The following is a 12,389-nucleotide window of genomic DNA, read 5'->3' on the forward strand; positions in this document are numbered from 1 at the left end:
TTTTAAACCCAGCTACACTAACTGCACTAACCACATCCTCTGGCAACAAATTCCAGAGCTTAATTGTGCATTGAGTGAAAAAGATTTTTCTCTGATTAGTCTTAAATGTGCTACTTGCTAACTTCATGGAGTGTCCCCTAGTCCTTCTATTATCAAAAAGAGTAAATAACCGATTCACATCTACTCGTTCAAGACCTCTCATGATTTTAAAGACCTCTATCATATCCCCCCTCAGCCATCTCTTCTCCAAGCTGAATAGCCCTTATCTTTCCTCATAGGGGAGCTGTTCCATCACCGTTATCATTTTGGTCGCCCTTCTCTGTACCTTCTCCAGTGCAGCTATACCATGGAGTGATACAGAGGCATTATGACATTTTCCATTTTATTCACCATTCCCTTCCTAATAATTCCTAACATTCTGTTTGCTTTTTTGACTGCTTCAGCACACTGAGCCAACAATTTCAATGTGTTATCCACTATGATGCCTAGATCTCTTTCCTGGATAGTAACTCCTAATATGGAACCTAACATTGTGTAACTACAGCATGGATTATTTTTTCCTATGTGCAACACCTTGCTCTTGTCCATATTAAATTTCATCTGCCATTTGGATGCCCAATCTTCTAGACTCACAAGGTCATCCTGCAATTTATCACAATCTGCTTGTGTTTTAACTACTTAATAATTTTGTATTATCTGCAAATTTGATTACCTCACTCATCATATTCCTTTCCAGATCATTAATAAATATATTGAAAAGCACCGGTACAAGTACAGATCTCTGAGTCACTCCACTGTTTCCCTTTTCCACTGAGAAAATTGACCATTTAATCCTACTTTCTGTTTCCTGTTTTTTAACCAGTTTGTAATCCATGGAAGGACATCGCCTCCTATCCCATAACTTTTTAGTTTTCTTAGAAACCTCTCATGAGGGACTTTGTCAAACACCTTCTGAAAATCCAAATACACTACTTCTACCGGTTCACCTTTATCCACATGTTTATTAACCCCTTCAAAAAAATAAAGCAGATTTGTGAGGCAAGTCTTCCCTTGGGTAAATCCATGTTGACTGTGTTCCATTAAACCATGTTTTTCTATATTCTCTGTGATTTTGATCTTTAGAAGAGTTTGCACTATTTTTCCTGGCACTGAAGTCATGCTCCTTTGTCTATAGTTTCCTGGATCGCCCCTGGAGCCTTTTTAAATATTGGTTACATTGGCCACCCTTCATTTTTCAGGTACAATGGACGATTTTAATGATAGGTTACAAATTTTAACTAATAGATCTTAAATTTCATTTTTGAGTTCCTTCAGAATCCTGGGATGCATACCATCCGGTCCAGGTGATTTGCTATTCTTTCATTTGTCAATCTGTTCTACTACATCTTCCAGGTTCACAGTGATTTGGTTCAATTCATCTAACTCATCATCCCTGAAAACTATCTAAGGAATTGTATCTCCCCAACATCTTCATTACTAAATACAGAAGCAAAGAATTAATTTAGTCTTTCTGCAATGGTCTTATCTTCCGTAAGAGCCCCTTTAATCCCTCAGTCATCTAACAGTCCAAACAACTCCCTCACAGGTTTCTTGCTTTAGATATATTTTAAAATGTTTTTATTTTGAGTTTTTACCTCTGCGGCCAACTTTATTTCAAATTCTCTCTTAACCTGCCTTATCAATGTTTTACACTTAACTTGACAATGCTTATGCTTTTTCCTATTTTCTTCAGAATGATCCTTTTTTGAAGGATGTTTTTTTTGGCTAAAATAGCCTTTTCCCCTCACCCTTTAACCATGCCAGTGATCGTTTTGCCTTCCTTCCACCTTTTTCAATGTGTGGAATACATCTGGACTGCACTTCTAAGACTATATTTTTAAATAATGTCCATACCTGTTGTACACTTTTTTTACTTTAGCAGCTGAACCTTTCAGTTTTTTCTATTTTCCTCATTTTATGAAAGTTTCCATTTTGAAAATATAGTGTTAGAGCTGTAGATTTACATATTGTTCCCCTTCCAGTCATTAGTTCAAATTTGATCATGTTATGATCACTACTGCCAAGTGGCACCACTGTTACCTCTTTCACCAAATCCTGCATTCCACTAAGAATTAAATCTAAAATAACTCCCTCTCTCATTGGGTCCTGAACCAATTGCTCCATGAAGCAGTCATTTATTACATCCAGGAACTTTATGTCTCTAGCAAGTCCTGATGTTACATTTACCCAGTCAATATTGGTCTAATTGAAATCTCCCATTATTATTGCACTGCCAGATTGGTTTGCTTCCCTGATTTCTTTTAGCATTTCATCATCTGTCTGACCATTTTGTCCAGGTGGATGGTAGTATACTCCTATCACTATACTCTTTCCCAACACACATGGGATTTCTACCCATATAGATTCTACTGAGCATTTAGTCTCTTGTATGACCTTTATCCCATTGGACTTTATACTCTTCCGGACATAAAGTGCCACACCCCCATCAAATTGTTCCTCCCTATCATTGCAATATAATTTGTACCCTGATATAGCACTGTCCCATTGGTTATCTTCCTTCCACCAGGTCTATGATATGTCAGTTATGTCTGTCTTATCATTTACTGCTATACACTCTAACTCTCCCATCTTACTTCTTCTGGCATTGGCATACAGACATTTCAAAGTGCGTTTTTTGTTTGTATTAACAACCTGCTTTTCAGTTGATAGGGATACTTTGGAATTCTTTAGCTCAGGGGATTCTTTACTTATAGGCACATGGACTACATTTGCTTTTATTGTAACCTCTCTGTTGGGATTCTCTAACTCTCCTGTTTCATTAGTATCCTTCAAGGATACATTTCTCCGAACCATGCACTGCTGAGCGACTGTCGGCTTTCCCCTTTGCTCTAGTTTAAAAGCTGCTCTATGTAGGATCAGTCTGATATTGGTTTCCTAACCACATGTTCAATAGTACATCTGTAGTGTTACAGTAATTTGCTATTATTTAGTGATTTGGGGTTTTCAGAGGAATGAGCAAGAGCATGGGGGTGTATTGATAAGGGAAAGGGACATTGTTATAATTACAGAATGCATGCGTTTTTGTAAACCTAATTCCTCTCTCTCTCTCTCTCTCTTTCTTCCTTTGCATTTTTCCATTCACAATTTTGCATGCCTGATTTCTGCAAATAAATTATTTTCTTTGTTTGCCAAACACTTTAATGATCGTGGTTGAGCAGCCCATATTTCATCTGTTTATTGTAGGGTATGTTGGAATGTAATGCTCTAACAGTCATATTGGTCCTAGAGAAAACCAAAGTCATGTAGGTTCTGAAACTTTACAAAGGGCCGACACAAAAGATGAAGTATGTGAGCGTTCTAGACATCTGACTTCTGGAAAAGGGACATGTGAAGTCTCGTGAGCTCACCTACTTCCTCATTTTTATGCCTGGTCATTTAAAAAGTCTCACGACCTGCCAGTTATACTCTATGGCTCCATTTCTGTTGGTCATGCCGATACGATACGTTCTTGATTCCCAGTCTCCCACTGCATGAATGGAGTTCTGGAAAAGCAAAAGGTCTCTGCATGCAGAGACGTAAAAAAATAAAAATGAGGGGGAAAGAACTGAATCAGCCTGACCAGAGAAATGGAGACATCTGACAGCTCTACAACCTACAAAGGCTCCAGGATATGTCGGGAAGAGCTATTCAACAAGCACTTTCTCCTGCACAGTTATAATTCTGAAGGTTTTCTTTCAGTTATGTATTCCACCCCCCTTCATCTGCTCTTCCTTTGTTTTTGTTTGTTTGTTTGTTTTTTCTGGTTCCTCCTTACAGTCTCCTTTCGGCCTGCTTCAGGAATGAACTGATGGAGCCAGGGGAGATGCTCCGGGACAGAATGGCACCATCTTAAAAACATTCCACATAGCCCAAACCAATCAGTCTGTCCATAAACAAGACCTCTTCCTCTCTTCTTCCCCCCTCTCCCCCACTCCCAAATAAATCTGGGACTTGATAACGTTTTGTGTGGAGTACGGGGAAACCGTGCCGCGCCGAGCTCGTGCAAAACAACGGGTGACGTTCTCGGAAGGCCTTTTTGGTTTTTTTGGTGCTTGTGTTTACATCATTGCACAAACTCCCGTTGCATAGACTAGTTTAGATGTTCTTCATTGGCTCCTGCGCACTTTGTATATGGGAGCACTGACCAATGAAAGAGCAGCTTTCACCATCAGCTGACATCTGATTGATAATGGATTTTATTCTGGTGGCAGGCAGGAGCACGAGCCCATGCCATGTTGCGATACGATGTTTTTTTGGGTTTTGTTTTTTTTTTTATCATATCTTGGCTGGCCTACTTGACTCTTTTATTTTTATTTTTTGACTACTTCAAACAAATTGCATGGTGCTCTTTGGTAGCAGCATCCACATGTGCCTGCAGAGTGTGCAAGCTAAAAAAAAAAAATTGCTGCATCTTATGACTATAAACTTCGTGAGGCAAAATACCATAAGCAGAACCAGATGTGCTGCACTTGGTGAAGCCACCATAGCCACAACTCATGTTGCTTCTATAAAATCTAAACTCCAAGCCATTCTAATGAGAACAATTTCTGAAGGGACTCAAGATGCTTCTGCAAATTGCTGTTTTCTTTTGTTTTTTCCTGCTGAGAAAGTAGAGAATCACAAAAACAGTGTCTTGTAAGATTTTTTTTTTATTTTGTCTGTCGAGTCTCTTTTCTGCTATTTGTTTTTTTATGTTTTGGGTTTTGTTTTGTTTTTTGTTTTTTTGGTGAACCTAGCAATGAGGTTTGTGAGCAGGTCTCCAACTTAACACCTTTTTTCCCCCCAAAAGAAATGTTTTGTTTTTCTGTGCTTCAAAAAAAACAAAACCAAAAAAACAGACTTGTGAGAGGTGTGCTATTTTTGATAAAGTGAATTGGATCACTCAAAGTGGGAGAAATGGCGGACATGGGCCTTCAGTGGGAATGCAGGTTCTGTTATGTAGCAGACTGCTGGACAGATTCAGTGAGAAGCATGTTCATGAATGGATTATAGAGTTTTCTGGAGGGATTTGGGAGGAGATATGCATCCTTTGAATCTCCTAGAGCCCCTCCCAAATCCTACAGTGTTAACACCACAGTATCTTCCAAGAAGCTCATTAAAACCCTCCGTTAAAACCCTTCCTGTTGCCAAAATGTGCTCCTGTGGTAGCAGGTTTAAGTGTAACAAAGACGTTTAGAGTTTAGCTTTTATTCTCAGACTTCCTGCCTATTGTGGACTTTAGCAAACTTTTGGTCTTTCAGTTTAAGATAAAAAAAAATGATTATATTTAAGAAAAAAGAAGGTTGCCTTTTCTCCGTGTTAAACACAGGGAAACTTGTTTTTCTGTTACTGTGGATGTGTGATTTTTATTGTCAATAAACTGGGTGCATTTTTTGCATCCCAGCTCATGTTGGACTTTTTCTTCGACCCGTGTCCTGTTTTTTTGTTTCACTGAGTTTATTTCCTAAAGGCTGGTGTTGGATACTTAATTGGGAAATGCATACAGGAATAACGAGAATGTTCTAGTGAAAACACAGGCGCTCACATAGCCAAGACTGTCTAGCAGGCTACCCAGGGGACCTTTGAGGCAGAGAATACAGGCAACAGCCACGCTGGTATTGGTAGCTATGTAGATTAGGTTGCAATGATACATAGAAACTAGAAGCTGGGTCTGTCTGGCAGGCTGCAAGTACAGTAATAACTTGATGACAGCAGATAATGACCAAACCTGCCCATTCAGCCTGCCCAACTGAGATTCATCCCCTTTTTTGGAAGTTGTGCATATAAATTTGCAAATACATGCCAGCACCAACTTCCACTTCTTCTCTCAACCCTCCCCTCATATCTTTCCCAAGCGTCACCAAAATCCATAAGAGTATTAGCCTCCTCCCCATACTTTTTTTGGGTCCTAATGCAATCGTACTTCTGTTGTTTAAGTTTGTAACTGCTACGCCCAGACTAATCCCGGCACTTATACAGATGGGGGCTGTATGACAGGTTGTGTAGGCACCTAGGAGACTGGATATTCAGGCAACAGCTATGTTAGTATTATTTAGTAACCTATTTAAATTATTACAAAATCTTGTGTTTGGACCTGGGAAGAGACTGAGTTGTGCATTTTGTATCCGCATCTACCCAAAACGTTAATGTACAAATGAGGATGACAGAAAGTGTTCCGGATATCTAAAAAGTGGTCAAGCAGTACGGCTGGCAGCTGGGATAGATCCTTAGCAGTGTGGGCAGGAATGACTGGGCAGACTAGAAGGTCAGTTACTTTTTTTCTGCCGACATCTACTGTGTTACTGTGTGGTCATGTTTGTTCAGTTGGGTATGATATACAAACATAACTACACATACCTATAAGTTAGTTTTGTAAGTGCTAGAAGGGATGTCTCCTAAGATATGAAAGCCATCACGTTATGCAATTTGAGGCAGACAGAAGGGCGTTGTCCTCACATAACCTACAAAATGTATTTCATACAGTACAAGTCTTAATTAAGTTGATTTTACTCAGTGGTTTAAACCACTTTTAAAGCTCAAAGTGGTCGATATTCAAAGGCTTTGTCTAGGTCGCTTTTGACATTACCCAGACAAAAAAAAAACGAGAATTGAAAATTTCTCCCCACTCCCCAGCTAAATTTTATCCACAAAGTTTAGCCAGATAAAAATAGGTGGCGTTGGGGATGCTCTAGAAGGTGTTGTTGAATTGTATCCAAGCGCACTGATATTTGGTGCTATCCAGCTAAAGTAGGCCAGGAAAGTCTAGTCAGAAAAATACCTGTCCTAAAGTTGTCCAAGTAATTTTAGCTGACTAAAATCCAGGTACCTCATGATCCTGCTCATGATCCCGCTGAATATCGACCTGAAAGTGAATAGTCCTTAAACATCATAGGAATGCATTTAAAGCTGGTTTGCCACTGGTTTCAGTAGATTGTAAAAATAATTAAATGAGGCCTGTATGGTACCTATCAACTGACCCCCAGGTCACCTGTGTAATCTGGGTCTTAATTTCCCATTTGACAGCATTTTGGGCCATCTAGTCCCACTTTCCCAAATCAGAACTACAAATCCCAGAATGCCCTTAAAAGTACAAGCCTGGCTTAATCCACATAAGTGCATTGGGTTTGGTTGTTGGTGATGCTTATACAATAAGCACCTCGCATGAGTTTGTGAGGTGTGCGTTCCTGTAAGAGATATTGTGTGTATGCAAGGGAAACCAAAAACATGGGGGCCAGGCAAGGGGAAGGACCGGACAAACTTTGTGATGCAACAATTCTCAAAATGCATTAGTGGGCTGCAGTGGGCATGCAAGAGGCCGGCATGGTCAAACCTCCTGGGCACACAGTGAAAAAAAAAATGAACTGGGTTTTTATGCCAGCTGTTTGTATGTGATAATGCTAACCCAACCAACGTGATAACACAAACACGAGCAACCAATGGCCGCTCTACAGAGAGCTGACCCACCTCAGCTCCATTAAAATCAATCAATCCAATTGGGTGGCTTGTGGTTGACCACGGGATGCCACGGATTTGCCCCTCAACTGTTTTTATGTCTTCCACGCAGGTTTGCTGTTCCGAGACACAAAAAAAAAGAGCCCCCATTAGGAAAAAAAAAAACAAAATCAGGCAGATATCACAGGACAGATAGATGGCAGCTGTAGTGCAGTCTTAGGGAAGTGCAGGCCTTGGCAGTGGTAATTTGGTACGGTTTTACTCGCATCACGTTCACGGCATGAAAAAAAAAAAAGCAAATGCAAAATGGAATGGGGAGGTGGATCTCCTGCTTGGTTCTGCAATTTAAGCTAATAAACTTGTCAGCGGCTCTTAGACTGAGAAAGGTTTACAGGTGCTGCTCTGCCACAGTCCCAGGTGCCAGCACACCATCCCTATTGGAGGGTAAATCCAAGGCCAGGCTTTGGTTTAATTCTGAGACGTCTGACTGGCTGAACACAGGTACAGCTGTTGAGAGTGTATATTTTCTCTCTGCCAGACGTTGAATGCTTTTAGATCACGTGGGCAGGCCTTCTGCGTGGAATTTCTGTAAGGGTTCAATGCAAAATCACGATAAAGAAAAACCTTCAGAGAACTGGCCGTAAAGCAATGTAATAGCAATAAATGCCCTCTGGAAATCCAATCACCTAATGTTGTGCTATTTAACCCTTTCCTTCCCTGTAAGCTACTCTGCTAGCCGAGGCTTGCACTGTCAGTTAATGGTGCCCTGCAGATAGCAGATTGAGCTGAAGGTCAGATTTGGGTAACAGCTGTCTGAGAGTGGCCTGCAGGATCTGATTTATTCAAGCAAATAGGCTTAGAAGCCATCAAACCTCAGGCAAGGGCAACCGGTATCCCCACACCGCAAGAGCATTAAACGACTCTCTCTCATTTCCAAACTGAAATAGAAACTAAAACTGTCTCAAGTACAGCAAAATACAGATCCCAGGATTTGTTGTATTGCTTTATATTTATAAAGCCGCCATTCTACGAGCGGGAAGGAAATTTCCCTCACAGCTGTTCATTGATGGCACATTACTAGAAAAATACAAGACCTGCAGCCAAATAATAGCACTAATGACAATGTACGGCCCAAGTGTCCTAAATGGCACTCTGCTAGAGTTCAAAGGTCACAGCACCCATCTAATAGTGAGGAATCCCAACCTGGGAACTCCAGGTGTTAGGCACTCGATGGCATCTGAAGTCAAAAAAACGCTCCCCATCCCCGCCGGTGACTTTAAAGCCTGACGATGGTGTTTTTTCCTCAATCTGCAATGCCGCTGGGTTTGGGATAGACCATTGGTAATCAATTCGTGTCACTCAATGGGCAAACCTTTAGCCACAAGCAGATCTCAGAGCCCTACAGTGACGTCATGGTGTTCTCCTCAGCCCTCAGCTTGGCTTTGCTAATCATTTCCCAGGCGTCATGTGCAGCACAGACCTACGGGTAGAATCCAGTCTCTGGGCATTCAGAAACCGAGCTCAATTGCACATTGATGACCTCTGACCTTGCCTGCCTCATCCTTTTTTTTTTTCCGTTGGGAGGAGGCTGAGATTTTTCTCACGTTCTGACTTCTATCAGTCCTGCAGGAGGGGTTATGATGAGAAGAAGGATCATTATATTTCCCCCCACTGAATAATTTAATGGGGGGAGGGGCAGATGAAGAAACGCGAAGGCTGAATTTGTCTATAATTAGAGGGCTTCTGCTGGTCTGATGCAGGCATGGTCACATGCAGGACTGCAACTGATGGTATTCAGCGTGCTCCGTCTCATTCTGGGAGCTCTAACTGCAGCGTAACCAAACAAGCAAGCTCTATTTATGTTTAATGAATGCTGGGAACTTCACCAGAGGCTTACGTGGAGGGGTCCAACTCTGGTCCTCGAGGGCCATTGGCAGGCTGGCTTTTTGGCGCAACCAGAAGCTGCAAATTAGATTGTTAAACCAAAGGCATCTAAATCTGCCTTATATCTCCTGATTCAGCATTGTGGCTATGTGGAAAACTAGGCAGGCTTGTGGCTCTGAAAGACTGGAGCTCTCCCTAGTTTATAATATTGATGGGGCACAACTATATCGGGGCCGAATTTATCCTGTATTGTCTCTAAAGAGAAACGTTTTAAAAGAAGAAAAGTTACAGATGATCAGTTTTATATTAAACAACAAATATAATCCCAACCAATGTACTAGTATATGCTATAAAGCACCCTATCACCGACAAACTTTTGTTAGACCCTCTAGTCACGAGTAGGCATTAATAGATCCGACTCATTTGTGATAAGGGGTCTCATTACTTTAATTTTAAATCACGTATATATTTTGTTTTAGTTTTAGTTTTTAAATTATCCTTAAAAGCAGTTCCGACAAAAAATTAATGGGACAAATCTCCCAACCAGTAAATCCAATAGCTAATATTTTGCAAGTTAATAATACTTATCAACGATGAAGAGGTCCCAAAAGTCCCGACATGGCCATGTTTCGGACCGAAGTCCTGCTTCAGGGGAACGGCTGGAATTATGGAATCCAATTCAACGAAGAAAATCCATCTTTTGCTTGAAAAATTCCATCAAAGAAAGCGGCTAAATCCGTGCAAGTCCTTTTCTAAAAGCGAGCTATATTTAAACCCGCATGGTTTAACAACTTGCAAAATATTAGCTATTGGATTTACTGGTTGGGAGATTTGTCACATTAATTTTTTGTCGGAACTGCTTTTAAGGATAATTTAAAAAATAAACCTAAAACAAAATATATACGTGATTTAAAATTAAAGTAATGAGGCCCCTTATCACAAACGAGTCGGATCTATTAATGCCAACTCGTGAATAGAGGGTCTAACAAAAGTTTGTCGGTGATAGGGTGCTTTATAGCATATACCAGTTCATTGGTTGAGATTATATTTGTTGTTTACAGAGTTGTGTACTGGAATACCCGGTTGGTGTGAGTGGGTGTTTGTGTGATTGATATCGTAATTAGTGCCCACATGGTGACGCCGGAAGGGGATTGGAAACACATTTTGAGTTTTTCAGACTCACAAGTGGCAGCGGTGGCCAAACAAATATCGCTATTTGAGTCTGGTGAACAAAAAGCAGTAGATGCTTCGTGGGAAGATTTGACTTGGGCATCAAAGAAGTTAGTCCGAGCTGAGCTCCATCAAGCTACCATTGTTGAATACATCAAGCAGCAGATGATACCTAGAGGACTAAGGATGCAGAAGGGCCCTTTGATGTTCCAAGAAGATTCAGATTTTGTGTCCCGATGGATTGCTATACTGAATAAGTGCTCCCTGGATTTAATGGTTTTGATTGTGGAAAGGATATCTGTCTCAGTAACGGAATGTAAGAAGGAAGTGGATGACATACGGACAAGTCTACAGAACACTAATAATGTAGAGGTGATGGAGACTTCTATGAAACAGCTGGAACAGACGGTCTCACAATTTAAGAACCAGTTAAAACAGTTTAAGATCCAGAAATTCCACAGGGATGACAATGATTATAAACAAGATAACGTATATTTTTGGAAGAACAATAAAAAGGAATCTAAAAAGGGCCCCATGTTACGTTTCAAGATTCAGATGAGTCCAACAGCAGCAGCGGAGATGATGAAAAAGAAAAAAATAAACCAGCACAACCTTTTTTAGGTCCACCTCGAGAGGCATATCGATCTCGCCCTTACAGAGGCAGGGCTCGCACACGTCCTCCAGATTGGGAAACTTCCCGCACAAGACCACCAGATTGAAAGGCCCGATGACCAGAGCGCAACAGCGCAACCAACAGAGGTTTTAGATTTGGATTCTACTGCTGTTATTAACATTTCCCAGGTTTCGTTGTCACATGATATGGTTAGAGCATTAGAGAAGGGGCTATCATTTGTCCCGTCAACCAAATATGATTCATTTCAGACACGTAGATTTACATCGGTTCTTTAGACGACTACAATTGAGATTATTTTTTTGTGATGTCAATATGAGTTCTGGGAATGGTTCAATTATTACTCCTAAATCCACGTGGCTGCCACCAGGGCCTGTCGATCCCACCATTTCGACATTTATCGAATTGGTACTTAAAGATCTGGCTGTGCTAGAAGAGAGCCAAGGCATCAACAAAGTTTTTTCCTCATACGATTGGAGTCATGCCCAAGAATGTGCTTTAAGACAGCTTTCAGATAATCACAATGTGGTAGTAAAACCTGCCGACAAAGGTGGGGCTATTGTGATCCAAGATACTGATGCATATGTAGCGGAAATATATCGCCAATTAGGCGACTCCAATTATTATCAGGTTTTGACAGAAGACCCGACTGAATCCCTTCGAGATACGATTGAAGCATTAGTGGAAGAAGGTATTGGAAGAGGGTTTTTGACTTCTGAGGAAGCCCAGGCTTTGAAGGTTCAACATCCGGTACACCCTGTTTTATACACTTTACCTAAAATTCATAAGAACATTGAGGCCCCCCCCCCCCTGGGTCACCCGATTGTGGCTGGTCGTGGCTCGATTTTAGAGCCACTGTCCAATTTCTTGGATTTCTTTCTCAAGCCAGCTGTATTAGGATCTACATCTTTTTTACAGGATACGTCTCACATGCTTCGGTTACTTCAGGAGCTTCCACCATTGCCTGAGGGATGTTGGTTGGTGACTCTAGATATCACCTCTCTATACACCAACATCCCTCAAAATGAAGCATTTGTTTTGGTACAGAACATCTTGCAAGACCGCCCGCGTCCGCAGTACCTACTGGTTTTCTATTGGAATTGTTGAGGTTGGTACTATTTAAGAATTATTTCAGCTTTGATGGCACTATCTACAAGTACAAGGAGTGGCGATGGGGGCTACTGTTGCCCCGGACATTGCGAATTTGTATGTCGCCCAATTTGAGGACAGATTT

The 12,389-nt window shown here is 41.0% G+C and overlaps 1 protein-coding gene across 4 annotated transcripts in view; it reads left to right on the top strand.

Annotated features, from left to right (window-relative positions):
- Positions 1 to 12,389, top strand: part of TP63 (tumor protein p63) — a 133,077-nt gene that overhangs the window by 109,788 nt on the left and 10,900 nt on the right. Inside the window, exon 10 of one of the 4 annotated variants that reach the window (XM_029615958.1) lies at positions 3,817 to 5,397. The exons of the other annotated variants lie outside the window; for them this stretch is intronic. Within the exon in view, the coding sequence (XP_029471818.1) occupies positions 3,817 to 3,892 (76 nt within the window). The 3' untranslated portion in view covers positions 3,893 to 5,397. Of the gene's footprint in view, positions 1 to 3,816; positions 5,398 to 12,389 lie in introns of those variants that run through there. 4 annotated transcript variants of the gene reach the window in all.

Source organism: Rhinatrema bivittatum, chromosome 9, assembly GCF_901001135.1.
Source record: "Rhinatrema bivittatum chromosome 9, aRhiBiv1.1, whole genome shotgun sequence".
Taxonomy (NCBI): Eukaryota; Metazoa; Chordata; class Amphibia; order Gymnophiona; family Rhinatrematidae; genus Rhinatrema; species Rhinatrema bivittatum.